The sequence below is a fragment of the Mobula birostris genome, chromosome 5 (genome assembly GCF_030028105.1).
Source record: "Mobula birostris isolate sMobBir1 chromosome 5, sMobBir1.hap1, whole genome shotgun sequence".
Lineage (NCBI taxonomy): Eukaryota > Metazoa > Chordata > Chondrichthyes > Myliobatiformes > Myliobatidae > Mobula > Mobula birostris.
The window spans coordinates 154,483,183-154,510,676 of record NC_092374.1 but is presented as its reverse complement, the minus strand read 5'-3'; the positions used below and the strand labels follow the sequence as shown (position 1 = coordinate 154,510,676).

General features: G+C 41.8%; 1 protein-coding gene across 4 annotated transcripts in view; it reads right to left on the bottom strand.

The window, feature by feature from the left end:
* rbm26 (RNA binding motif protein 26) overlaps nt 1-27,494 on the bottom strand; it is a 170,385-nt gene that overhangs the window by 92,463 nt on the left and 50,428 nt on the right. For all 4 annotated transcript variants that reach the window (XR_011886084.1, XR_011886083.1, XM_072258752.1 and 1 more), the window contains 6 exons: nt 15,865-15,998; nt 15,440-15,531; nt 7,805-7,995; nt 3,278-3,535; nt 2,481-2,720; nt 1,352-1,495 (listed from right to left, as the gene is read on the bottom strand). Coding sequence is in view for 2 of the 4 variants with exons in the window: in XM_072258752.1 (XP_072114853.1) it covers nt 1,352-1,495; nt 2,481-2,720; nt 3,278-3,535; nt 7,805-7,995; nt 15,440-15,531; nt 15,865-15,998 (1,059 nt within the window). In the remaining 2 variants the exon portion in view is untranslated. The remainder of the gene's footprint in view (nt 1-1,351; nt 1,496-2,480; nt 2,721-3,277; nt 3,536-7,804; nt 7,996-15,439; nt 15,532-15,864; nt 15,999-27,494) is intronic.

Genomic DNA, 27,494 nt, shown 5'->3' with positions numbered 1-27,494 from the left:
CTTCAGAAAATTCTTACAAACTGAGGAGGAATATTTTTCCCAGCATTTAATTGCTCCAATGATCATTTTATACGTGCATTAGTTGAGACAGCATCCTGACACAGGTGTTTGTGTTGTCCAGGTGGTCTGAAGGCTGTAACTGCTGCCAAAGGTGCATCTTCTAAATATGGACTTGAATACTTATGCAATTAATTATTCTGTGTTTTGTATTTGTAATTAATTTAGAACACTTTGTAGAGATCTGTTTTTACTTTGACATGAAAGTGTCCTTTTCTGTTGATCATTGTCAAAAATCCCAAATTGAATCCACTGTGATTCAATGTTGTAAAACAATAAAACATGAAAACTTCAGCTGGGGGGGGTGGGGGGGGGGATGAATGCTTTTTAAAGGCACTGTGTATATACAGCAGCTTGAGATTTATTAGGAGACCCATGCCCAACTCTTGAATATTACAAGGAATCAAATTTGACAGCTTTGTGAGAACTTATAAAATTCACATTATATACATAACTGATCTTTTTTTTTAAAACCAAGTAGTGAATGGAGTTCTTTGTCTCTACCAAAGGAGGTGTAAGGCAGTCCTTCCCTCCACTAGCCTGCATGTCACCCTTACACCTGCTTAGACCCTCGATCAGGGTCACGAGGCCATGGAATGGCCCTATGTATAGCTGGTGCATATCACAAGTGCTGATTATGTGACCACTGATGCCAGGCAGACAACCTCTGAACAGTATTGATAATGGCTGGGGTCAACTGTCTTGTATAGACACTGTTCAGAAGGTGGCAATGGCACAACATTTCTGTAGAAAATTTTCTACAGAACAATCAAGATCAAAAGACCATGACTGCCCAGGTCATACAACACGGTACATAATAAGGATGATGAATTACTGTTTTAGGGTGGGTGCTTTGACACTTATGTGCATGCCTCTACTTGACCATTATTACTGTTAACTTCATAAACATCTATAAACACCTATCCTACAGCCTAAATTTCTTCTCAATAACCACACATTTTTGGGTTTACCTCTTGGTCCAGCTGAGAAGCACTGAGCACCCCAAACATTACATCACCATTTCAATCCAATTCCTCAACATTCCACTTATAATCCCTTCAAGCTGATTACTTCTGCATATCTGGGACATAAAGGAGTTTATTATGTAGCCTTTTGAAGTTTTAGAATATTCAATTATAATACATTACCTTGCGCCAAGTCCTGCAAAGGCAATTCACCAAAGCCACAAAATAAATTGACAATTCAAATATACCATTTCAATAACGAGAAGGAAAATCAAAAGCAACAGACTTCCTTGCTTCAACTGGTCAGAATGAAAACAGATTCTTTTTACCTGGTGCATACGAAGGAGGTTGTGCTGCAGGAGGCTGGTGATGAAGCACCGATGTGACAACTGGAGGCACTGAACTAGTAATTGAGCTTGGGGGTGCATCCATTCCTGGCGGCTGCAGGGGTGGCAATGGTGGCGGAGGACCAACTAAATGGTAAGTTTATAGAAACAATTACTTTCAAACAGAATTTAGAAACACAAGCAAGTGTACAAACCCCAAGAGACGAAAGCTAACATGCAATAAGCTTAACAATACATTAATGTTTTTCATTATCCATGAGTCAAGTGCCTTGCTGGTAAATAAGTGTCACTCTTACCATTCTCACAATTGCACAACTAAATTTCAAGCAGCGTAACTCTACAACAATGACCTTAAACCAATTAGATAATTTAATTTCAGTGATTTGTTCAGGAATAAATACTGGCCAGCACTTGGGATCTACTACGTACATCTGAACAGCTAAAGTGAGTTGTCTAATATTTAAGGAAATTGCAGCATTGTTTCATTGATGTTAATCTTGATTATGAATTTGGGTATCAGGGATGTAACTTAAATCCAGAACACTATCAGAGGCAAGAGTATTATCAAGATCAAATTTGAAAGCAAACTACAATACATCTATTTGTTAACTATCTCTGAAACAGTTAGCCTTAGCTTATTAAAATCTTGTACAAAGTACAGAGTTAATTTTAATCTGGCACAACAAATGAAGTTGAAAAATTCCAAGTCTTTAAGATACAACAATTTTTTGATCACAAGATACCAAACGAAATATATGCACAGGCAGATTATGACTATATCAGAAAGAAGAAGGGAGCATAACTATATACAGCTCATTTATTTAAAGTGAACATTTAAGATTGCTTCTTCCATTACAGAACAGCCCGTGTTTTAAGGAGTGGGAAGGTCAATCAGTTGTGAAAGAACTGAGATACAACTATGACTTTACAAAGAAATCAGTTTGAAGGGACAGAAATGATCATCTCCTTAAGTGTGCAGAGATTTATTAGGGGAATACCAAAATACAATTCTTACATTCAGCATTGACAAAGTTTGATGACCAATGATGGTATCCTGTATCACTCTTTCATTTTTGCAAAGCTATGCAAGTACAAAAAGTTTACAACGTACCTGCAACAGGAGGCAGACTTGGTGGTAATGGACCTGGTGGAGGTACTGGAGGCCTGAGATTAACAGGAGGAGGAGTCAGAATGGGCGGTGGAGGTGGAAGGGCAGGAGGATTTGGTCCCTCAACTGCTGGGGGCTGAGAAGGAAAAGGCAGCATGCCTGGAAGATTTACATCTTCTACCACTACAGGATCACTTCCATGGTCAAAAGGACACATGTCACCTCTCATACAGAATCCCTTTTCTGTAAAAGAAAATGAATAAATTGCAGCACAAGATACTTACAAATAAAACAATCTGCAATACATCAAAAATAACTATTTTTTACCTATTATGATACTATATAGTTGATTTAATACAGTAAAAGCCTGCTGATGGGATACCTATGGTAAATGAAACAATCTCTGACCATTTTTTCAGAAGCAAATACAGTAAAATAGTGGGAATAAGTTGATGCCCCATTGTTGCGACTTCGCAAACTTTTCCATTATCAAGTGCCCACTAATGAAAGCATTTGAAAACAGGCACGTTTTCTTCTCCCACTGAAAGTCACTGTAGCTTTTATTTAAGATTAAATCATATTTGCAATTTCAAAACAAATATGGCAGATACTGGAAATGCAAAATAAATAAAACTTTAGATCAGCCAGGTCACCGACCTGAAGAGTTAATTCTTTCTCATACCACAGCCGATACAACATTTGTTTTCTTTTCATATCTTACTGTACTTGAACTTCTGATGCCAAGTTTTATAGTTAAATAGGATGCAGTTCATTTCAACATCGTTATTTTGCAATCTTACCATCATAGTCTCTACAACGCTTCTTTGGAATTGGCCCTCTCCCATATGAGTTGTGATCTATCTGGTCCTCATGAAACTCTGACCAACTTTCTGTTGTGGTGTTACCATGGTGAGCTGGTGCTATAACTGTGATTGCACTACTTAGAGTAGGAACAGGAAAATGTCCAGATGTAATGCCAGGCACACTATTAGGAGTGTAGCCACTTTCCGATGATTCTGTCCTATCGACATCATACTTTGACTTCCCTGAATCTCGCTCTAAGGAATAAAAAGAATCCAATATTAAAACATGGCTCTCTATTTACTTATTCATAAAGAACTTAGTAAAACCCATTGTGGTACAAGTTGTTCATTTGAAATTACAAACAAAACCTTCACACAAGTCCAAATAAAATCTTCAGCTATATAATTAAATGGACAAAAGTGAAATATATTTTTAACAAATTTGTAAGTTTGAATGGACTTAGAATACCATCTGGAAGGAGACATTAAACTGTACACTGCATGAATGTTGTTCTTTATTATGCACCAAACAAAATGATGTAGAACCTGATTAAATTGACTAACTCTGGAGCATACCACTGGCTAAGTTCGGTGATAAATGCAAAATGAGAATGGACGTAAACCCATAAACCCAAGTATATAACCCAAGTGATACACAATATTATTCATAATCCTTTCCCAGTTCTTACAGTATGAGTTATCATACAGGCCATTGATATTACATCTCTATTTCACATCTCATAAATCAGAGAAAATTTACGGCACAGAAGGCATTTGGTGTGTTACATCTATACTGGTTGAAAGAACACACAACCGATCCCAATCTAGCACAAGCCCTTGCAGTTCACCAAGTGCACTTTGAATGGAAACCGTAAATGTCAGTTTTCCCCCATCTCTCCCAGCCTTTCAAGCCCCTATAAATCTCAGAAAACATCTACACTATTACTTATTAATTCACATTTATGTCAAATAACTTTTTGACTCCTTTACCAACAAAAATATACAGTAAACAAGAACCTACTGGACTTCTTGATTTTATACACCTTAATACTAGCCTCAGCCTGGCTCATTCAATCCTTCCTCACAGCAATCATTGTCAGTGCAACCAATACCTACATAAATCATTTCCGAATGCAATCTCATTTCCCGTAAAATGACAACTGCAGTCGTCAAGCTGTGGCGTAACTAATGCCAAACGTTAAGTTCCAAGCATAAACTCTCTATTCTCATTTTCTGTGTGCTGGCTAATAAGACCCTCCTGTTTACCTTTTTTCTTTAAAATCTCCTTATTAACCTGTCCTGCCACTATTAATGATGTAGGGCAAAAGGGCTGCACATTTGACACAACACAGAGAACCCCTATTCCTCCATGGAACTGAATATCCTAAAAAGTACTGTATATTCTGTTGCCTTGTTAAACCTTCCCGAACGTATTGTCTCATGTTTCCTTGGATTAAATTCTATTTCCTATTTTTCACTCAACAATTAGTACTTATATATTGTTAAGTAGCCTGTAGCTTTGCTCCTAACTTTCAGCCAATTTTCCCCCATCACCTCCCAACTTCTTTAACCTGACATTTATCTCAAACTAATTAATGGATACAACAAAAAGCAAGAAAACATGTGCGAAACGCCCGGAAAGCCACTGATAATACCCATGGCAAATGTACTTCTTAACCACTACCATTTACTTCCTACCACTGAAGCAATTTTGGATCCAAATTCTAGAATTCCTGATTCCATGTGTTTCTTTGACCAACTGTCACTGCCCTCATTAATCTTTATAACCTCCTCAAAAATTAAGTTGTTAGTCAGACACAAATCCATGCTGACTGTCCCTGGTTAGTTTACTTTAATTGTTTAATTGAATTGATTCTAAAAATATCTCACTCAAATTAAACTAACTGGTGTGTAACTAACTAGTCCCCCCGCCCCCCGCTTTTTAAAACATTATCATTCTCCAATTTTCCAGCACTATCTGTTAGCATAAATGCTGACACAATACCACATCTCGCTCATTGCTTATTGTCAGTCCGAGATACATATATTACATCTAACCCTGGCAATTTATCCATTTTCATAGACCCTAAACAGCGGAACAAATGACAGTAGAGCAGCAACAGTTAGAATTTCTGGGAGTATTTCAAAATATGCAGGATCAGTTCATCCCAAAGAAGCATTCTGAAGGGAGGAGGAGGCAACCATGGCTGACAAGGGAGTCAGAGACAGCAGAAGAGCAACAGGAGAAAGCATGCAACATAGCAAAAATTAGCTGAAAGCCAGAGGATTGGGAAGCTTATAAACAGAAACAGAAAGACAAAAAGCAATAAGGAGAGAAAAGATACAATATGAAGGTAATCTACCCAATAATATAAAATACCATAAGATTTTTTCAGATATATAAAGAGCAAAAGAGAGGCAAGAGTAGACATCGCACCACTGAAAAATGAAACTGGAGAGGAAGTAGTAGGGGATAATTACCTTAGATGGGGAGGAATTTCTTTAGCCAGAGGGTGCTGAAGCTATGAAATATGTTACCACAGACGGCTATGCAGGAGTCAGTGAATGCATTTAAAGCCAAGGTTGAAAGGTTCTTGATTAGTAAGGGTATCAAAGGTTACGGGAAGAAGGCATAAGTATGGGCTTGAGAGAGAAAATAAATCAGCTATGAATTTATGCTGGAGCAAACTCAATATGCTGAATGGCCTAATTCTTCTATGCCTCACAGACAAAACCACTTTCTCTACTCAACTGCTCATTTAAAATTGTGGATTGTTCCTTCAGAGTCAGGAAAGGCAGAAGGGGGCAGCTCATGGTATCACAACAATGCAGCAGCTCAGGAAGTGACCACTTGGCCCATCGACAGTCCATTTACGTCTCCCAACATCCTCTGAATTCAAATTGAACTAACTTCTTACAATGAAAATTTGTTATGGTATTATGATACCGATTCTTCTCCCCCCCCCCACCCGCAGATCAAGTAGAGTTAGAATATATTTAGTCCTCGATTCACAGGTCAGCTAGCAAACTCAAAGTCCATGCATGTCGACAAAATACTGATTTTAAGTACATGTTCAAATCAATAACTGATTACTGTGTGACTTTAAACTTAAGAGAAACCGTCAGGAGGACATTTGCACAAAGTAGATTAGGAACCTAACAGGTTACCACATTTATAGTAGACTTTCTGTCCTAGTGAAGAGCAATCGTAATTTTGATAATTTTGCGTGTAGTGGATGACTAAGTTGAGGATGCTGCTGGTGAGTGTTTGAACAATCGAAACAACTTTCGCAGATAAAATTATACACAAAGCCTGGACAGTACTCAGGTACTTGAAGTTTTTGGGTGCCTGCTTTAAAAGTAACTAAGAGATGAAACTTCTTCAAAAGAATTCCACGGCAGAGGACCCGGGCATGGGCAACAAGATTATGAACAAGCAGAAAAGAGAAACACAATGACCAAGAGTCCAGAATTGAAGCACAAAATTCTTAATGGATTCTGGAGCACAAGAGTTTCTGAAACAATGAAGCTTAATGAGATGATGACAACAATGGTGTCACTAAAGACTACAAATTTGATTAAGATCAATATTATGAAGAGTAGCAGGTAGAAGGCTAGTCAGCACAGCAAGACAATGTAAAGGTCAGAGAACTGTTGCATCAAAAGTTCCACAGACCCTTCAGTTAATAATAGGCATCCATAGCATGAAAAATATTGAGAAACCCTGCTCTAAAGCAAGAGCAGATCAAGTATGAGAATCTAGAATAGAATATTTATGAAGCTTGGAACAATTTTGTGGCATATACCATCATATCATCTACATGCTTCCTAGCTATAAGATAACAGGCATTTTTTCTTTTTTTATAGTTCTAAATTGAGGTATTGTTATGTATTGTTAAGTGAACTGGAAATGGGAAAAACAATCAACCGTGCATTATGTTATGCAACTGACTAAAATTAAAAATCTACAACTAATTTGTCTACCAGCAACCATTACCATGTTGGAGGTGCACAAAGTATTTGGTTACTTGCTCATTCATCTCAACTACAAGTATCTCACCGATATCACATGCATAAAATACATTGGCACTCCAAAATAAATGTCCATCAGGTCCCTCTGAGAAAGACATACCATTTAATGCTACCGGATGCTGAATGCAACCACTTTTGTAATTATAGATAGAAATAATGGGAAAGTTTATATGAAAGCAAAGGCATTCTGTGGCCACATTCATGAAATTGATTAACTATTCAAATCCCTGTATAGAGGGATCCTTAACCTGTGCTCGCTCTCTAAAACCAAGGGTCTATACAACCAGAGAGAAAAAAAAGCTGCTCTAATCGAAATCATTTAGATTTACTGAAGTTGAATAATTATAAACCAAGTTTATAAATTACCCTACAGTATACATGTAAGTGATCACAAACTTAGCCAAACAGCAGCATGCAAGACCACAAGTTTGGATAAAATTGCTGACTCATGGTATTTTCAAGTTCAAAGCTCAAGGACTTAAATATAACTACCTCTGCTTCTACTCCTGCTTCTGCTTCTGTCCCTGTTTCTTTCCTTACTCCAACTGCGACTCCGACTCCTACTGTAGCTTCGGCTTCTTCCTCTTCTTCTGTTGTATCTGTCCCTGTATGAATCCCTCCTTGGAGGATAGCGGTCATACTCCCTTTTACGAGAACGATCACTTTTTCTGTCATCACGGTTTCTAAAAGTTAACAGAAACTGTATCATTACTAAATGATTATCTGACTGCACCCTTGACCTCAACTTGTAAGCCTCGTACACACCAAGTAGCCACTGATCAACCTGAAAAATACTTTTCTAAACCAGCCACAGTCCAAGATTCTTCCTGCTGAATAGGAACTCCACATGGATTTCTGATCAGCTTTTTCAAAGTTAACATTAAATAGTTCACCTTAGCAAAGATGAGCATTTTCATAATTAACACCCAGGGTTTTGATACTTATTATCCAGTAAATTATGCAATATTTTAGATGTACCAATTTAGAAGAAAAATTAACAATATACATTGAACCACAGGCAGCAGGAAGGTTCCATACATAAGTCAACATCACCCTTTCTAATTGTGGGAACTGCAAAAGATTCTGGGGAGTGATGGGTGGGGGCATGAAGAGAGAAAGGTGACAGAAGAATCTATTGATGGGAGTAGGCCATGCAAGTTAGATATCCTGTCAGTTTCTGATGTGGTCTATTCAGGACAACTGAAACAAAACATTAAACTGTCAAGACACTGCAGTACAGCTGATGCTCAAAATAAAAAAAAAATCACTACTACAAATTACCACCTTTCGAAAAAGCAAATGGACTGAATTCAAAAGAGTACTTGTGCCACAGGGTAAATACTGAGACTTTAACTGAATAATGTATTTCTGAATGTTCCCTGCACTACAAGAACAAACTCCTGGCATAATTTTAGGTTTAAAGATACATGGGCCTGAGGCAAAACTGTCAATGCTGCAAGCTAGTAGCCATAACTTGAAATAAGCAGTTTGTTTGAATAACCAACGTGAAGAATTAGCCACAAATATCATGGTCATTTACTGAACCATTTTATTTGAAGCTGAATATTTAAGAAAACAAAATTTCTTACTTCAGAATTGTACATTTCAAGACATCACAATATAGAAATACAACTCCGCCTCAGCTTTGATTTGTGAAATTTGGTTTAAGTGTCAGATTTAAAATGCGAGCAGGGCCTTTTGGGTCTTGGTGCAGAGAATGAAATTGTTTGGGTTAATAGGCACCTAGCAAAGGTCAATAAAATAAGGTTATGTTTAAGCAGAGTGGCTATTGTGTGAATGGGACAAGGTTAGAATGGGAACAGAACTTTAAACTTTAGAGGCTTCGGCGAAGAGAAGTGGAGGCTACAATGAAGTTTGTCAGGTTTCTCTTTGCCTATTAGTAGCTAGCTACAGTAGTGAGAGTGGATCTCAGGTCAATGGCATGCTCCTCATGCAAGATGTGAGAGATCTGGGAGACCTCCAGTCTCTTTGATAGCCTGTGAGAGGTGCAGATCCTTAAAAATTGTTAGGGAACTGGAGCTGCAGCTGGATGACCTTTGGCTCATTCAGGAAAATGAGAAGGTGATAGATAAAAGTAACAGGGAGGTAGTCACTCCTGAGTTGCAGGAGGGAAGTAGCTGGGTGACTGTCAGGAGAGGGAAGGGGAATGGGCAGTTAGTGCGGGGTGTGCTTTTGGCCATTCCTAAATAACAGGGATACTTATTTGGATACTGTGGGGACGTGGGCGGGGAGAGTTGTGTGGCTGGCTATGATCTACCAGGGAAGAGCCACAGTGACCAGCTCTCCAGCACACAGTCTAGCCCTATAGCTCAGAGGGAAAGGGGAGGGGTGGGAAGAAGAGTAGTGCAATGCTGACAAGGGTTCAATAGTTACAGCAAAGAGAGGGGCAATTTTCAGGATGTGAAAAAGACTACTGGGTGGTGTCTTGCCTCCCAGGTGTCAGGATCAGGGATTTCTCCAACATTCCGAAGGGGAAGGATGAGCAGCCAGAAATCATAATACATACTAGTACCAATGGCAGGAAAAGGAATGAGGTCCTCTAGAGAGAATAGAGGAAGCTGGGTAGGAAGGATAGGCAGTAGAAAGGGCATTTGCACAAATTGAAATGTGTCTATTTTAGTGCAAGTAGTATCAGGAACAGGGCATTAGATTCTGAGCATGGGTCAGTACATGGACCGAGATATTAGGGCAGTTACAGAGATCTGACTGTCACCAGGGCAGGAATGAATGCTGGACGTTCCGAGGTTTAAATGTTTAAAAAGGGACAGAGAGGGAGGTAAAATAGGTGGGGGAGTGGTAATGCTAATCAGGGATATTATCAAATCTGCAGAAAGGGAGTATGTCATAGAGGAATCGTATGCGTCAATATAGGTGGAAGTCAAACAGTATGGGAGTAATCACTTCACTGGGAGGATTCTATAGACCCCACACACACTGAAAGAAACAGAGACATTAAGGTGCAGTTTGGGAGACAAATTTTGAAAAGGTGCAAAAATAAAAAGGGTCATTGTCGTGTGACTTCAACTTACCTCATATTGGTTGGCACCTCCTTAGTGTAAAAGATTTAGATGGGACTGAATTCGTAAGATGTGACCAGGAAGGATTCCTGACAGGCCGAGAAGAAGAAAAGCCATACTGGATCTGGTACTACACAATTAGGTCATGTGACTGATCTCAGAGTGGGTGAGCATTTCAGAGACAGTGACCACAACTGCTTGATGTTTACCATAGACTTGGAGAGGGATAGAAGCCAATTGTATGGAAAAGAATTGGTAGAAGGCAAATTAGGATGCTATTTGGCAGGATCCAGGCAGCGTAAATAGGGAACCGATGCACTCAGGGAAATGCACACCAGAAATATGGAGCTTGTTTAGGGAGCACTTGCATGGGATTCAGGTTAGGTTTGTTCCATTGAGGCAGGGAAAGAATGGTAGGGTGAAGGAACCATGGTTGACAAGATATGTGGAACATCTAGGTCCAGATTAAGAAAAAAAACATATTTAGGGGTGTGACGGGGTCCTAAATTACCCCTATGAGCTATGCTTTTGAAAGAGAGAGAGGTATTTGACACCGACATCTTGTTTTGAAAAGAGAGACAGAGAGACAGAGAGACAGAGACTAACTTTTAGACTGTCACTATAAGGCATAAGGAGGAACTGAGATTAACTTTTCTGCTGAGTTGGAGAGAGAGAGCACCGGGCTGCTCGTAAGTCACTATGGTGACCGAGGGTGGCATTATTTGATGGACAATCAAGGTTATAGTTTCTCTGAAGCATGTTTATACTTTCTCCATGGACATTTGCCTGCTAGTACACTCTTACACAGACAAAGAAAGGAGGAGTTATTTGAATGATAGTTGGTACTCAGTACGGTGAGATAAATAGTAGGTCAGATGATAGACCTCAGGTACATGTTTTTGGACACTGAATGAGCTTTGTTGTGCCCACAGAAAAAGTGGGTTTTTGGGAGGATCGATCAGGCGGATCAATCAGTGGCTCTTGCAGTGAGAAAAGGGATTGACCGGTGGGGAGTTGTCCACGTGTCCAACCCTTCCCTGGGTTGATAGCTCCACCACAGAAAACGGTCCCCTTTGTTGTGGTCACAGTCGGTGACTTTTAAAGGATTTTGGAGGTAAACGGGAAGATCGATGGCGTCAGCTCATCTGGAGACTCAAATCTCTCCCTCTCTCTCCATCACTACTCAACACCACGAACGGAACTGAACTTTACTCATTGTCATAAGACTATCTATTTAGCCCAAGACTTGAAGAAGGTTGGTTTTCATATACATTTCCACACTTACTTATATATAATCATTGCTAACCTGTTTGATTTATCTGCATTTATATTACTGTATTGTGTAGTTACTAATAAATATTATTATATAGCAATACTGGACTCCGAAGTGTTTTCCATTTCTGCTGGTTCTTTAACCCGTCACAAGGTACGTGACAAAATTAAGAAAGCAAGAATTAAACCGCCTCTGGGGAGTTACCAGAAAACCAGGAAGGAGCTTAAGAATGCACTTAGGAGAGCTAGTGAGAAGGATTAAGGAAAAGCCCAAGGAGTCCTGCACACATGTGAAGAACAGAAGGATGACAACTGAGGGCATAACCAATCAGGGATGAAAGAGGAAACATGTGCCTGGAGTTGTGGGAGGTAGGAGAGGTCCTTAATGAATATTTTGTCTCTTTATTAACCAGTGAGAGGGACTTTGACAAATATGAGGTCAGCATCATGAAAAAAGAGAATGTGCTAGAACTTCTGAAAACATCATGGTAGTTAAGTCCATGAAGCAAGACAGGTTTTACCCCAACTTTTTGCGGGAAGCGAGGGAAGAGATCATCGTCTATGGCGATGATATTTGCAACTCCATTGGCCGTAGGAGTAATAGCAGAAGATTCGAGGGTGGTAAATGTTATTCCTTTGTTAAAGAAACAGAGATAACCCTAGACATTATAGACCAGTGAGTCTTTCATCAGTGGAGGGTAAATTATTGGAGAGTACTTTTTAAGAGATAGGGCTTATGAGCATTTGGAGAACAATAGTCTGATTAGGATTAGTCAACATAGCTATATGAGGGGCAGGTCATGCCTCATAAGCCTAATTGAATTCTTCAAGGTGACAAGACAAATTGATGAAGACAGAGCAGTGTTTGGTGGGTTGGTTAGTTTGGGTATTTATCAAGATATACTTAGCAATACACTGCAGAGTAGGCTTTTCCGGCTCTTTGAGCCTCACCAGCCCAGCAAATCCAATTAACCCTAACCTAATCACTGGAAAATTTACAATGACCAATCCACATAGTCCGTACGTCTTTGGACTATGGGAGCAAACTGGCGTACCGGAGGAAAATCCACTCATTCCATGGGAAGGAAGGATGTACAAAGACTCCTCGCAGAAAAGTGCCGGAATTGAACTCCGAACTCCAAAACATATGAGATGTAACAGCATCGCACATTGCTTTGCCATTGTGGTTGTGGTGTACATGGATTTTAGTAAAGCAATGAACAAGGTTCCCTGTGGGCAGCTCATTCAGAAAGTCAGAAGGGTGAAAACCAGGAAAACTTGCTGCATAGTTTTAGAATTGGCTTGCACACGTAGAGGGTGGTAGTAGGTAGAGTATATTCAGTGACCAGTGTGTTCTGCAAGGATCTGTTCTGGGATCCCTGCTCTTGGTGATTTTTATAAATGACTTGGACAAGGAAGTGCGAGAGTGGGTTAGTAAGTCTGCAAATGACATGAAGGTTGAAGTTGTGTATAATGTAGAAGGTTATTGTAGGTTATATTACAATGGGACATTGACATGATGGAGAGCTGGATCGAGAAAGAGTGAAAGAAGTTCAATTTACAAAAGTGTGAAGAGATTCACTTTGGAAGGTCGAACCTGAAGGCAGGATTCTTAGCAGTGTCGAGAAGCAGAGGAATCTTGGGGTCCATAATCGAGGAACCCACAAATTTGCAGTGTAGGTTGATAAGGTGGTTCAGGTGGTCTATGGTGTGTTGCATTCATTAGTCGGGAGACTAAGTTCAAGAACTGCGAGGTAATGTTGCGGCTTCATAAAACTCTGGTTAGATCACACTTGGAAAATTGTGTTTAGTTTTGGTCTCTTCATTATAAGGATGTGGAAGCTTTACAAAGGATGCAAAGGAGATTTACCAGGAGGCTGTCTATTTTAAAAAGCACATCTTATGAGGATAGGTTGAGTGAGCCAAGCCTTTTTTCATTGAAGCGAAGGGAGAAGACGAGAGGTCGCTTGATATAGAGGTGTACAAGGAGACAAAAAACAGATAGTGCAGACTGCTAATCACAAACAAGAGAAAATCTGCAGATGCTGGAAATCTGAGCAACACACAAAATGCTGGAGTAACTCAGTAGGCCAGGTAGCATCTTGGACAAGACTTACCGTTGAACCGTCGACTTACTCTTGTCCTAGATGCTCCCTGCCTGCCGAGTTCCTCCAGCATTTTGTGTGTGTAGCACAGACAGCCAGAGAATTTTTCCCAGGGCAGTAATGGCAAATACTTCAGTGTGTTTGGAGAATAAAGGATAATATAGGAGGCATATCAGAAGTAGTTTTTTTGTTTTACAGAGTAGTTTTACATATAGAACATGCTGCCAGGGGTGGTGGAAGAGACAGATATATTACATACATTTAACAGACTTGTAGATAGGCACAATCAAAGAAAAAGGGAGGGTTACGTGGGAAGCAATAGTTAGATTGATTTTCAAGTTAAAGGATCAGCACAACATTGTGAGGCAAAGGGTCGGTCTTGTGCTGTACTATGTTCTAAATGTGTTCTAGACAAGGCTGTTAAATATTTAATATAGAAATATAAGCATTCTGCCACTAAGAAATAAATAGTGCAAAAATAGTCCATAACATTACACAGGCAAATCTAGTCTCTGTCCATTTCTTTTGATCGATGTATACTTCACTATCCAGAGAAGAAGCACATTTTCCATTGTTTCTGTGTATGCCACTACTCAGGCATTCATTAATTTGTTCTGATCCAATCACAGGAAGGATATTATTAAGTTTCAAGAGCAAATGGATCTGAATATTATTCAAACTGAATTTCTGAATATTCCAAAGGGAGACAATAAATTTTTGAATTGTCAGTATTGGTTAGCTTGAAAGAAAATAGGGACAGGCACATTGAAGAACATCTTACAATGCCATGCACTGAAAGCAGCACAGTGCTCCAGTTAGTAAAGCTGCTGTCTCATAGCTTCAGTGATCTGGGTTCAACTCAGATCTCTGTTCCTGTCTATTTTGATTTACATGATCTCCCTCCAGCAGAGTGGGTTTCTTCCAGGTGCTCTGGTTCCCCTAGATCACATGTCAAACCACGGGATATATTTAGTTAATTGAACACTTTTGAACAGTCTGTAGCACATACAGGTGGATGATAGAAACCAGGAGAAGTTTGATGGAAATGTGGATAAAATAACATGAGTTAGTATAGGGTTAGTGTATAATTGAATGTTTGATGTTTGATACAGACTCTGTTGACCAAAGTGGCTGTTTCTGTGCTGCATCTTTCTCTATAACTTAGTGCATACATACCATAGCACCTTGCTTGCATTAAAAAAAAGTCTAAAAATTCCTCTCTTGACTGCGTTTTGTTTTTACTATATTTCAAATCATAAAAATGCCAGAGCTTACCTGAACCTCTAAAACAAATTACTTTTTTTTTTTTAAAAAACACTATGCCCAAAGTCTTTCTCAATTCCATGTATACCAACCAGCTGAAATGAACTACATTGCTTCAATCTCTAATTAAAACACTTTTTTTTAAACCAGTGATATTATTTTTGGAGGAATGCTAATTTGACATGATAATGGATCAACTATGTAGTTAAAAAAAGTAAAAGTGAAAGAATTGAAGCTGGTGCACAATGATAAACAAAATACAAGATAAAAAGCAACAAGATCCACGAGTACCTTGTTGAAATATCTTACAACAGCTACTCACACTTAAATGTTTGAGGCTTTAGCGGTTCAACAAGGCAATAAACTGGTGTTTAAGATCAAGGCAGCTGGAAAGTACTGACAGACACAAGAGGATTTTCTTTAAAATACAACTTTAATAGCACAATTACCGGTTGTCTCTGTATCTTGATCCTGATTGTAATGGACTGTGATTCAACCGCCTTGGAAATTTTTTGTCTCGATCATCATCATCTTTACTCCCCTGTAAAACAAGTACTGATTATTAACAATGAATACAAGAAAGTCTCAACAGTTGTACAGCAATTCAATTGGAGAACTACAGTAACGCACACAAAATGCTGAAAGAACTCAGCAGATCAAGCAGCATCTATGGAGAGGAATAAACAGCTGACAGTTTGGGTTGAGACCCTTCATCGAATCTTGAAGAAGGGCTTTGGCCCAAAGCGTCAACAGTTTATTCCTCTCTAAACATATTGCCTGACCTGCTGAGTTCCACCAGCATTTTGTGAGAGTTATTCTTGATTTCCACCATCTGAAGAATCTCGTGTCTATCAGAGAACCAGATTAAATTTACCTCTTCTTTTTTATCTTCTCGTTCTTGCCGTACAGGCTCAGATTTTACATTCACAGATGACAACTGTTCAAACTGAGGTAGGTAACTCTTTGCAGTTATAGCATCAAAAAGTTTTTCTACAAAAGTATGCGTATCTGCAAAAGAATTCAACATTGTTGTAATTCAACCTTAAACGCGGTCCAAAATCTGGTTTAAATGCTAAATTAAAATATTACAATCATATTACAACCTGGAATTCTAACTCCTTAAACTAGATTTAAAAGTTCTTGAACTGTTTCTACTATTATGTAATTTAAGTGTTGATTTACACAATAAAGTTCAAGTCAAATTTTAAGTTCTCAAATATATTATTCTTCAATTGCTTTATAAGGCAGCTGTTGATTTTTTCTTTAAACTTAACAAAAATACAAATAGATAAGCAGGTCATTTGCCATACTTGGTTCAACTGATAAATTCTTGTATCAGTCAGAATTTAATTTCAACTAATTAAATAAATCTGGAATTAAAAAGCTAGTGTTAGTTACTGTGCCAATGAAATTGCTGAATTCTCATTTAACCCTGCAAGTAAATGGGGCTCACTCTTTTGGGCTATCTTCTGAGATGCCGGGCCCAATGATATTGTTAACTTATAAATACCATATTTGTTCATAGCATTCATACCCCCTGAATGAATAAAAACACTCATCCATTCAACACCAACTCCTCTGGGCTGACATTCTTGAGGCCATTCTTGAGGAATGTTGCCCAACCGGAGGTAGTGTCTTTCTGACAATGTTAAATTAGTATTCTTTTCTGACCTTGCAAGTGAATATTAAGATTCTAATGGCACTCGCCAAAGAACTGTAAAGATTCAAGTAAAATCCATTCAAATATCAGTATCATTCTAGTATCAGCCCCTATAAACTGAAAGCATTTTCCCACATTATTCTTTGAACCAAACATTCAACTTCCCGATTTTATTGATTCTACACCAACCTGGTGGTATTCTAGATTATTACTGTTGAGATTCTGTCCATTAATTTCGACCCTAACTATATATGTACATGCATCAGAACTCAACTTCTTGTCTAATCTTTGTTCTTGGTTCCCTGATGATGTAACAACTGTATTCTTCCCTTCCACTACAAATCACTCTTCAGCACAAAGATGTCCTTAACTCTGGTGGCGGGCAAGCAACCATCCATACATAACTTTGGGATTTACATTTGGAATTTCAGGCAAAAGCTTTTGTCCCAGCAAATGTCTTTGCAGGAACCATTATCATGCTCTTTTTCATTCCACTAACTTGAATGGCCCCATGTAACACAGGGCTGAGGGTCAGTCAGCTCATGCTCTCAATAATCTCCACCCTTGCTCCATGTACTGCAAGTTTGTGTCCAGTCAAACTTTAATAATAGTGTTCAAGGTTAAGTAGTTCCAGTGGTTTGGCATCTGGCTTATTTAATAGTACACCAAGTACTTGTTATGCACAAACCTACTATCTGGGATCCATGCAAGCATGAGGTTGATTATGTATTCCTAGAAGTATGGGCTGGGAGTGAATTAGGAACATTAGGTGTCAGGAATATGGGTAGGTTTGCAGCTAAAGCTGGTGTCCAGACAGTTCTTAATTTCCACTTTGTATATATCAATGTGGCAAGACAAGACCCTGATCATGTACTCAGCCCATATCCCCATTAATTCAAGTTGAAACTCAACAAATTTTCTTCATCGTGCTCCCTTTATAATCAGTTGGGAGCGGTTTCCTGCTCCATTTAAACTCATTGGGCTCACAAAAGAATTATTACACTGCTCTGCAATGTAAAATCAAAAGTAAAATATTTTGAGGTAATTGGGAATAACATCCAATAATTCAGAAAATCTAATAGCCTGGCACCAAAGTACTTATCTGGATTACAGGATTTTTATAGCCTGGTTTTGTAGATTGGAGGGGCTGGAGCAAAGGTTCTTCTAACATTATCTTAAGGATTCCTCTGGCAACGTTGCTTCTATTGACAATACACACAAAATGGTGGAGGAACTCAGCAAGTCAGACAGCATATACGAAAGAGAATACATAGTCAATATTTCAAACTAATGCTCCTTAAGGTTGTTATAGCTGGGGGCGGTAATGGGAATAAGCTCCCACTAGCTATTAAATGCTCCTAATTGTGGGTGTCTCAAATAGCCTCCAACAACCAAGTCCAGTTTCTGGCCTTTATACGTGGCTTAGCTATTAAGCCCAGTGGAACTGTTTCTATTGACAGAAAGGGGAAAGGTGAGTTTCTGGCACCTTAAAACCAGTTGGTTCAGGCATTTGGAGCTCATCGGCTGTGACTTGCAGCTCATCCAGGAGGAGGAAAACTCTGAACTCAAACATCCTCTGCCTTGCGGCAATACCACTCACGGGGAAGGCTTCTGGAGCAAACTCTGAGGAAAATTCTGGAGCTGGAGTCCCTTAGATAGTTCTACGTGGAATTCAATGCTGACTAACAAATCCTGCAATGCTGCTGGTGCCAAACTTTATTGGTTTCTGTTGTTACTTTGGATTCATCAGCTGCTTGAAGAGGGGGAGACAACTAATGGACAATAGCTTGTTCTCCATATTGTACTGCCTATTGACATCTGAGACGTAACATTCATGGTTGACCCCGAGCAACGTGATAAAGTTTAAGGATGTTGGGGAAGTAAGACATGATTCTTGGACTCTTGTAAATAATGGGTTAAAAACTTAAGTGCAACCCGATGTGTGTTAGTGAACAAATTCTGTTGCTTTTGCTGAAGAACAGGCCCATAGATTAAAAGCTCGTCTGATTAACAGCCTGTAGCTGCCTCTTCAAGGTGACATGAGGGCTGAAATTACTCAGTACTCACGTAGGTCATGCTTTATTGTTTTGCTCCACTGACTTAAGTCTTTACTTTTGAGAGGTTCAATGATAAGAACATCTGTCTCTAATTAAGTCAGGGTCCTAGCTACAGGGATGGCTGGTACGGGGTGGACAATATATCTATTTGTAATTAAACTCTGATTTAGTGGACTCTCTTATCAAAGTAATTGGGTTTCGCTCTAACTGTCTTAACATACCATTGTAACTAAGTGTTCTTTGTCTGCTCATTCTATATATTGTAGCATTTGTGTTTTAAAATCAGAAAGCTCATCTGAGCCTCCAAGGAGAGACAGAGTCTCTGTCTCTCTTTGATGACTGTTCAGAGTTCTTTCTCGCCGGCTAAACTGAGCGCAATAAACTGGTGAAAAGGTTAAAGTACTAACTGTGTGGTGTGATTACTGATCCGGCAACCTTTTTTAAGTTTACAAATGGAGGGCCTAAATTAAGAATTTGATATGACAGGGCAGGGTTGAAAGGAAAGGAGGAGTGAGACTGCCACGCAGAGGGTGGAGTATGTTGCTCCAAATTTCAGCATCTGCAGAATTTCTTTGGTCTCTCACTTGCATTCACATCCATTCTCCTCCTGAATGACTAGCTCTACAGTAAGAGAGATGAAAGTGCTTTGGTAACTTGTCCCAAACCTCAGGCCAGTGGAGGAGTTGAGCACTGTAACCAAAAGAATCAGAATCAGGTTTATTATCACTGGTATGTGACATGAAATTTGTTAACTTAGTAGCAGCAGTTCAATGCAATACATAATATAGAAGAAAACAAAACAAATCTTATTCAGTATACTTTACACAGTATACGTACATTGAAAAGATTAAAAATAGTGCAAAAAAACCCAGAAATATGATATATTTTTTAAAAAGTGAGGTAGTGTCCGAGGGTTTAATGTCCATTTAGGAATCGGATGGCAGAGGGGAAGAAGTTGCTCCTGAATCACTGAGTGTGCGCCCTCAGGCTTCTGTACCTCCGACCTGATGGTAACAGTGATAAAAGGGCATGCCCTGGGTGCTGGAGGTCCTTAATAATGGACACTGCCTTTCTGAGACACTGCTCCTTGAAGATGCCCTGGGTATTTTGTAGGCTAGTACCCAAGATGGAGCTGACTAAGTTTACAACCCTCTGCAGCTTCTGTCAGTCCTGCGCAGTAGTCTCCTCCATACTAGACAGTGATGCAGTCTGTCAGAATGCTCTCAACGGTACATTTATATTAGTTTTTGTGGGTATTTGATGACATACCAAATCTCATCAAACTCCTAATAAAGTATAGTCGCTGTCTTCCCTTCTTTATAACTGCATCAGTATGTTGGGACCAGGTCAGATCCTTAGAGATCTTGACACCCAGGAAATTGAAGCTGCTCACTCCCTCCACTTCTGATCCCTCTAATAAGATTGGTACGTGCTCCTTCATATTACCCTTCCTGAAGTCCACAATCAGCTCTTTCATCTTACTGACGTTGAGTGCCAGGTTGTTGCTGCGGCACCACTCCACTAGTTGGCATATCTCACTCCTGTATGCCCTCTTGTCACGACCTGAAATTCTACCAACAATGTCAGCAAATTTATAGATGGTATTTGAGCTGTGCCTAGCCACAGAGTCATGTATATAGAGAGTATAGCAGTGGGCTAAGCACACACCCCTGAGGTGCGCCAGTGTTGATCGTCAGAGAGGAGATGTTATCACCAATTCACAGATTGTGGCCTTCCGGTTGGGAAGTCAAGGATTCAACTGCAGAGGGAGGTACAGAGGCCCAGGTTCTTCAACTTCTCAATCAGGGTTGTGGAACTGATGGTATTAAATGCTGAGCTATAGTCGTGAACACCATCCTGATACTGGTGTTTATATTGTCTAGGTCGTCTAAAGTTGCATGGAGAGTCATTAAGATCGCATCTGCCGTTGACCTCTTGTGGCAATGGGCAAATTGTAACAGATCCAGGTCCTTGCTGAGGCAGGAGTTCAATCTGGTCATGATCAACCTCTCAAAGCATTTCATCACTGTCGATGTGAGTGCTACCGGACGATAGTCATTAAGGCAGCCCACATTCTTCTTCTTAGGCAATGGTATAATTGTTGCCTTTTTGAAGCAAGTGGGAACTTCCGCCCGTAGCAGTGAGAGGTTGAAAATGTCCTTGAACACTCCCGCCAGTTGGTGGCACACGTTTTCAGAGCCTTACCAGGTACTCCATCGAGACCTTCCGCCTTGCGGGGGTTCACTCTCTTTAAAGACACTCTGAGACAGAGATCACAGGGTCATCAGGTGCAGCAGGGATCTCCACAGCTGCAGTTGTACTCTCCATTTCAAAGAGAACATAGAAGGCGATGAGTTCATCTGGCAGCGAAGCATCGCTGCCATTCATGCTATCGGGTTTTGCTTTGTAGGAAGTAACATCTCGCAAGCCCTCACAACACACTGGAGGAACTCAGCGGGTCGGGCAGCATCCGTGGAAACGATCAGTCAACGTTTTGGGCCAGAACCCTTCATCAGGACTGAAGAGGGAAGGGCAGAGGCCCTATAAAGAAGGTGGGGGAGGGTGGGAAGGAGAAGGCTGTTAGGTTTCAGGTGAAAAACCAGTAAGGGGAAAGATAAAGGGGTGGGAGAGGGGAAGCAGGGAGGTGATAGGCAGGAAAGGTGAAGGAGGAATAGGGGAAAATACAATGGGCAGTAGAAGGAGGCGGAACCATGAGGGAGGTGATAGGCAGCTGGGGGAGGGGTCAGAGTGAAATCAGGATAGGGAAAGGGAGGGGGAGGGAATTACTGGAAGTTGGAGAATTCTATGTTCATACCAGGGGGCTGGAGACTACCTTGTTGCTCCTCCAACCTGAGCTTAGCCTCATCACAGCAAGCAGAGGAGACCATGTATGGCCATATCCAAGTGAGAATGGGAAGCAGAGTTGAAGTGGGTGGCTACCAGGAGATCCTGTTTGTTGTGGCGGATGGAGCGGAGGTGCTCGACGAAGCGGTCCCCCAATTTGCGTTGGGTCTCACCAATGTAGAGGAGGCCGCACCGTCAGCAGCGGATGCAACAGTTTACGATCTTGCAAGCCCTGCCAGAGTTGTTGTGCATCCAATGTCGACTCCAAGCTCATTCGAAATTGCCTCTTTGCCTTTGAAATAGCCCTCTGCAGTTCATACCTGGTTTTCTGGTACAGCAAACATGAGGAAATCTACAGATGCTGGAATTTCAAGCAACACACAAAAATTGCTGATGAATGCAGCCGGCCAGGCAATATCTACAGGAAGAGGTATAGACAACGTTTCGGGCTCAGGCCCTTCGTTAGGACTAACTGAAAAAAGAGATAGAGATTTGAAAGCAGGAGGGGGAGGAGGAGGGGGAAGGGATGGAGCTAAGAGCTGGAAAGTTGATTGGCAAAAGGGATATGAGGGGATCATGGGACGGGAGACCTAGGGAGAAGGAAGGGGGGGGGGGAGCCCAGAGGATGGGCAAGGAGTATAGTGAGAAGGACAGAGGGAGAAAAAGGAGAGAGAGAAAAAAATATATAATAATAAAAGGTAAATAAATAACGGATGGGGTACGAAGGGGAGGTGGGGCATTAACAGAAGTTAGGGAAGTTAATGTTCATGCCATCAGGTTGGAGGCTACCCAGACTGAATATAAGGTGTTGTTCCTCCAACCTGAGTGTGGCTTCATCTTGACAGCAGAGGCGGCCGCGGATAGACATATCAGAATGGGAATGGGACGTAGAATTAAGATGTGTGGCTACTGGGAGATCCTGCTTTCTCTGGCGGACAGAGCGTAGGTGCTCAGCGAAACAGTCTCCCAGCCTGCGTCAGGCCTCGCCAATATACAGAAGGCTGCATTGGGAGCACTGGAGGCAGTATATCACCCCAGCTGACTCACAGGTGAAGTGCTGCCTCACCTGGAAGGACTGTCTGGGGCCCTGAATGGTGGTGAGGGAGGAAGTGTAAGGGCATGTATAGCACTCATTCTGCTTATAAGGATAAGTGCCGGGAGTGATCCCTGTGGAAAGCGGGGGAGGGGATGTGCTTAGTGGTGGGATTTCATTGGAGGTGGCGGAAGTTACAGAGAATAATACTTTGGACCCGGAAGCTGGTGGGGTGGTAGGTGAGGACAAGGGGAACATTATTCCTGGTGGGGTGGCAGGAGGATCTCCCAGTGGCCACACATTTTAATTCCACATCCCATTCCCATTCTGATATGTCTATCCACAGCCTCCTCTACTGTCATGATGAAGCCACACTCAGGTTGGAGGAACAACACCTTATATTCCATCTGGGTAGCCTCCAACCTGATGGCATGAACACTGACTTCTCTAACTTCCTTTAATGCCCCACCTCCCCTTCGTACCCAATCCGTTATTTATTTACTTTTCATTATTATATTTTTTTCTTTCTCTCTCCTTTTTCTCCCTCTGTCCTTCTCACTATACTCCTTGCCCATCCTCTGGGCTTCCCCCCTCCCGCTTTCTTTCTTCCTAGGGGTCCCACCGTCCCATGATCCTCTCATATCCCTTCTGCCAATCAACTTTCCAGCTCTTACCTCCATCCCTTCCCCCTCCTGTCTTCTCCTATCATTTCCCTCTCCCCCTCCCACTTTCAAATCTCTTACCATCTCTTCTTTCAGTTAGTCCTGACGAAGGGTCATGACCCGAAACGTCAACTGTACCTCTTCCTATAGATGCTGCCTGGCCTGCTGCGTTCACCAGCAATTTTTATGTGTTTGTGGTACAGGCCTGGATCGCTAGACTTGATTGCCACAGATCCAGCCTTCAGCAGATGACGTACCTCCTGGTTCATCCACAGCTTTTGGTTTGGGAATGTGCAGTAAGTACAAAACAGCATACCCTGGCATCTTTCTCATCATTCCGAGGGATTTCAGACTAGCTTGAAGAACTCTCTTAACTACCACCAAAATACCACCTGTGAAACCAGAGGAAGCAACACACTTAATCACTTTTATACCATCATCAAGAACACTTACTGTGCCATCCCATACAAACACTTTGGAAAGTCTGATCACCTGGAGGTACCACTGCTCCCAGTGTATAGACAGAGACTTAAGACTGCAGCATCAGCGGTGAGGACCAAGGTATGGTCAAGGGAGGTGAAAGAGTGCTTACAGGACTGCTTTGAGTCAGTGGACTGGACAATATGCAGGGAAGCATCTTTGAGTTTGTACAAAAATATGCACTGTTTTCACCTACTTCATTAAGACCTGTGTGGTTGAGTGTGAGCCTTCAAGAACAACTGGACATAACCAAAGCAAAAGCTGTTGTCAAACCAGGAGTTTTGTAGATTGGGAGACTGCTTCACTGAGCACCTATACTCCATCGGCCCGGAAAAGTGAGATCTCCCAGTGACAATCCATTTTAATTCCACCCAGTTCCATTCCTACATGCCAGTCCATGGCCACCTCTACTGTCGTGATGAGTGCACACTCAGGTTGGAGGAGTAACATCTTAACTTCCATATGGGTAGCCTCCAACCTGATGCTATGAACATCGAGTTATGCCTGGTTATGCCTCCAACCTGATGCTATGAACATCGAGTTATGCCTGGTTATGCCTGCCCCTTCACCATTCCCTACCCCCTTTTTCCCTTCTCTCACCTATCTCCTTGCCTGTCCAACGCCTCCCTCTGGTGTTCCTCCCCACTTTTCCTTCTTCCATAGCCTTCCGTCCTCTACGATCAGATTCTCCCTTCTCCAGCCTTGTATCTCTTTGGCCAATCCACTTCCCAACTCTTTACTTCACCCTTCCTCCTTTCCTGGTTTCACCTATCACCTCGTGTTTCTTTCCCCTTCTTACTTTGACTTCTCACCCCCACCCCCCAACGTTCTTACTCTTTATTCCCCCTCTAGTCCTGATGAAAGGCCTCGGCCTGAAATGTCGACTGTTCTCTATTCCATAGATGCTGCCTGGCCTGCTGAGTTCCTGCAGCATCTTCTGTGTGTTTCGTACTCCGCTGAGAGCTAGTTTGGTGACATTCAGAACCAGCGATCCAGAACTATACAACCTATAGAGTGAAATTTAAGAGCGAAGAAACACTTCCAATTGAGGTTAAAGACAGAATTGGATGCATGGCAACTCTGGCAGGGTTTGCAGGCCATTACTTCCTACAAACCTAACATCGTGAATGTCAGTGCTGCTTCACTCCCGGATTAGCTCAACCCTTTTCTGCATGCTTCTAAAGGGACAATGAAACTACACCTGCAAATCTCAGCAGTATCTGGTGACTCAGTGATCTCTGTCTTGGAGGCCGACATCAGAAAATCTTTCTAGAGGGTGGAACGTCACAAGGCATCAGGCACTGATAGTGTAACTGGTAGGGCTCTGAAAAACTGTGTCAACTATCTGGAAGGAGTGCTCAAGGACATCTCCAAACTATCACTATTGCAGTTGGAGGTTCCCACCTGCTTAAAATGTGCAGGATGAGCTGCCTCGATGGAAATCGTCCACTGGTACTTACATATACTGTGATAAAGTGCTTTCATAGGTTGGTCATGGCTGGAATCAACTCCTGCCAGAGAAAGGGCCTGGACCTGCTGCAATTTGCCCATCACCACAATAGATCTACAGCGGATGCCATCTCACTAGCTCTCTCCTTGGCCTTGGATCACCAGGACAACAGTAATACCAACATCAGGTTGCTGTTTATTGATTATAGCTTAGCATTCAACACAATTATACTCTCAGTTTTAATCAACAAGCTCCAAAGCCCAGACCTCTGTATTTCCCTCTGCACCTGGATCCTTGACTTCTTCACCGGGAGAACACAGTCCGTGCAGATCGCAAATAACATCTCCTCCTCGCTGACAATCAACACTGGCACACCTCAAGAATGTATGCTTAGTCCACTGCTCTACTCCTTCTCCATCCACAACTGTCTGGCTCGGCACAGCTCAAAAATAATCTATAAATTTGCCACTGACACAACTATTATTGGCAGAATTTCAGATGGTGAAGAAGAGGTATACAGGAACGAGAGAGATTAGCTGGTTGAGTGGTGTTGTAACAACAACCTTGCACTCAATGTTAATAAGACCAAGGAACTGATTGTGAACTCAAGAAGTAGTCAAGGGAGGACAGAACAGTCCTCATCAAGGGAATCAGCAGTGGAAAGGGTGAGCAGATTCAAGTTCCTGAGTGTCAAGATCTCTGAAGATCTATTCTGGGCCCAACATATTAATGTAATTACAAAGACGGCATGACATCGGCTATATTTCATCAGGAGTTTGAGAATTGATATGTCAAAGGCACTCACAAATTTCTACAGATGTACCGTGCAGAGAATTCCAACTGGTTGCTCACCATCTGTTATAGAGGACCATTGCACAGGATCAGAAAAGCTGCAGAAAGATATAAACTCAGCCCACTCCACTATGGACATTGGCCTGCTGAGCATCCAGGACACCTTCAGAACAGTCATGCCTCACAAAACCGGCAATCATCATTAAACAACACACATCAAAGTTGCTGGTGAACGCAGCAGGCCAGGCAGCATCTGTAGGAAGAGATGCAGTCGACGTTTCAGGCCGAGACCCTTCGTCAGGACTAACTGAAGGAAGAGTGAGTAAGGGATTTGAAAGTTGGAGGGGGAGGGGGAGATCCAAAATTATAGGAGGGGGAGGGATGGAGCCAAGAGCTGGACAGGTGATTGGCAAAAGGGGATACGAGAGGATCATGGGACAGGAGGTCCGGGAAGAAAGACAAGGGGGGGGGACTCAGAGGATGGGCAAGAGGTATATTCAGAGGGACAGAGGGAGAAAAAGGAGAGTGAGAGAAAGAATGTGTGCATAAAAATGAGTAACAGATGGGATACGAGGGGGAGGTGGGGCCTTAGCGGAAGTTAGAGAAGTCGATGTTCCTTTTTTAAAGAAAGGGGCTTCCCTTCCTCCACTATCAACTCTGCTCTTAAACGCATCTCCCCCATTTCACGTACATCTGCTCTCACTCCATCCTCTCGCCACCCCACTAGGAATAGGGCTCCCCTGGTCCTCACCTACCACCCCACCAGCCTCCGGGTCCAACATATTATTCTCCGTAACTTCCGCCACCTCCAACGGGATCCCACCACTAAGCACATCTTTCCCTCCCCCCCTCTCTCTGCATTCCACAGGGATCGCTCCCTACACAACTCCCTTGTCCATTCGTCCCCCCCATCCCTCCCCACTGATCTCCCTCCTGGCACTTATCCATGTAAGTGGAACAAGTGCTACACATGCCCTTACACTTCCTCCCTTACCACCATTCAGGGCCCCAAACAGTCCTTCCAGGTGAGGCAACACTTCACCTGTGAGTCGACTGGGGTGATATACTGCATCCGGTGCTCCCGATGTGGCCTTTTATATATTGGCGAGACCCGACGCAGACTGGGAGACCGCTTTGCTGAACATCTACGCTCTGTCTGCCAGAGAAAGCAGGATCTCCCAGTGGCCACACATTTTAATTCCACATCCCATTCCCATTCTGACATGTCCATCCACGGCCTCCTCTACTGTAAAGATGAAGCCACACTCAGGTTGGAGGAACAACACCTTATATTCTGTCTGGGTAGCCTCCAACCTGATGGCATGAACATCGACTTCTCTAACTTCCGCTAAGGCCCCACCTCCCCCTCGTATCCCATCTGTTACTCATTTTTATGCACACATTCTTTCTCTCACTCTCCTTTTTCTCCCTCTGTCCCTCTGAATATACCTCTTGCCCATCCTCTGGGTCCCCCCCCCTTGTCTTTCTTCCCAGACCTCCTGTCCCATGATCCTCTCGTATCCCCT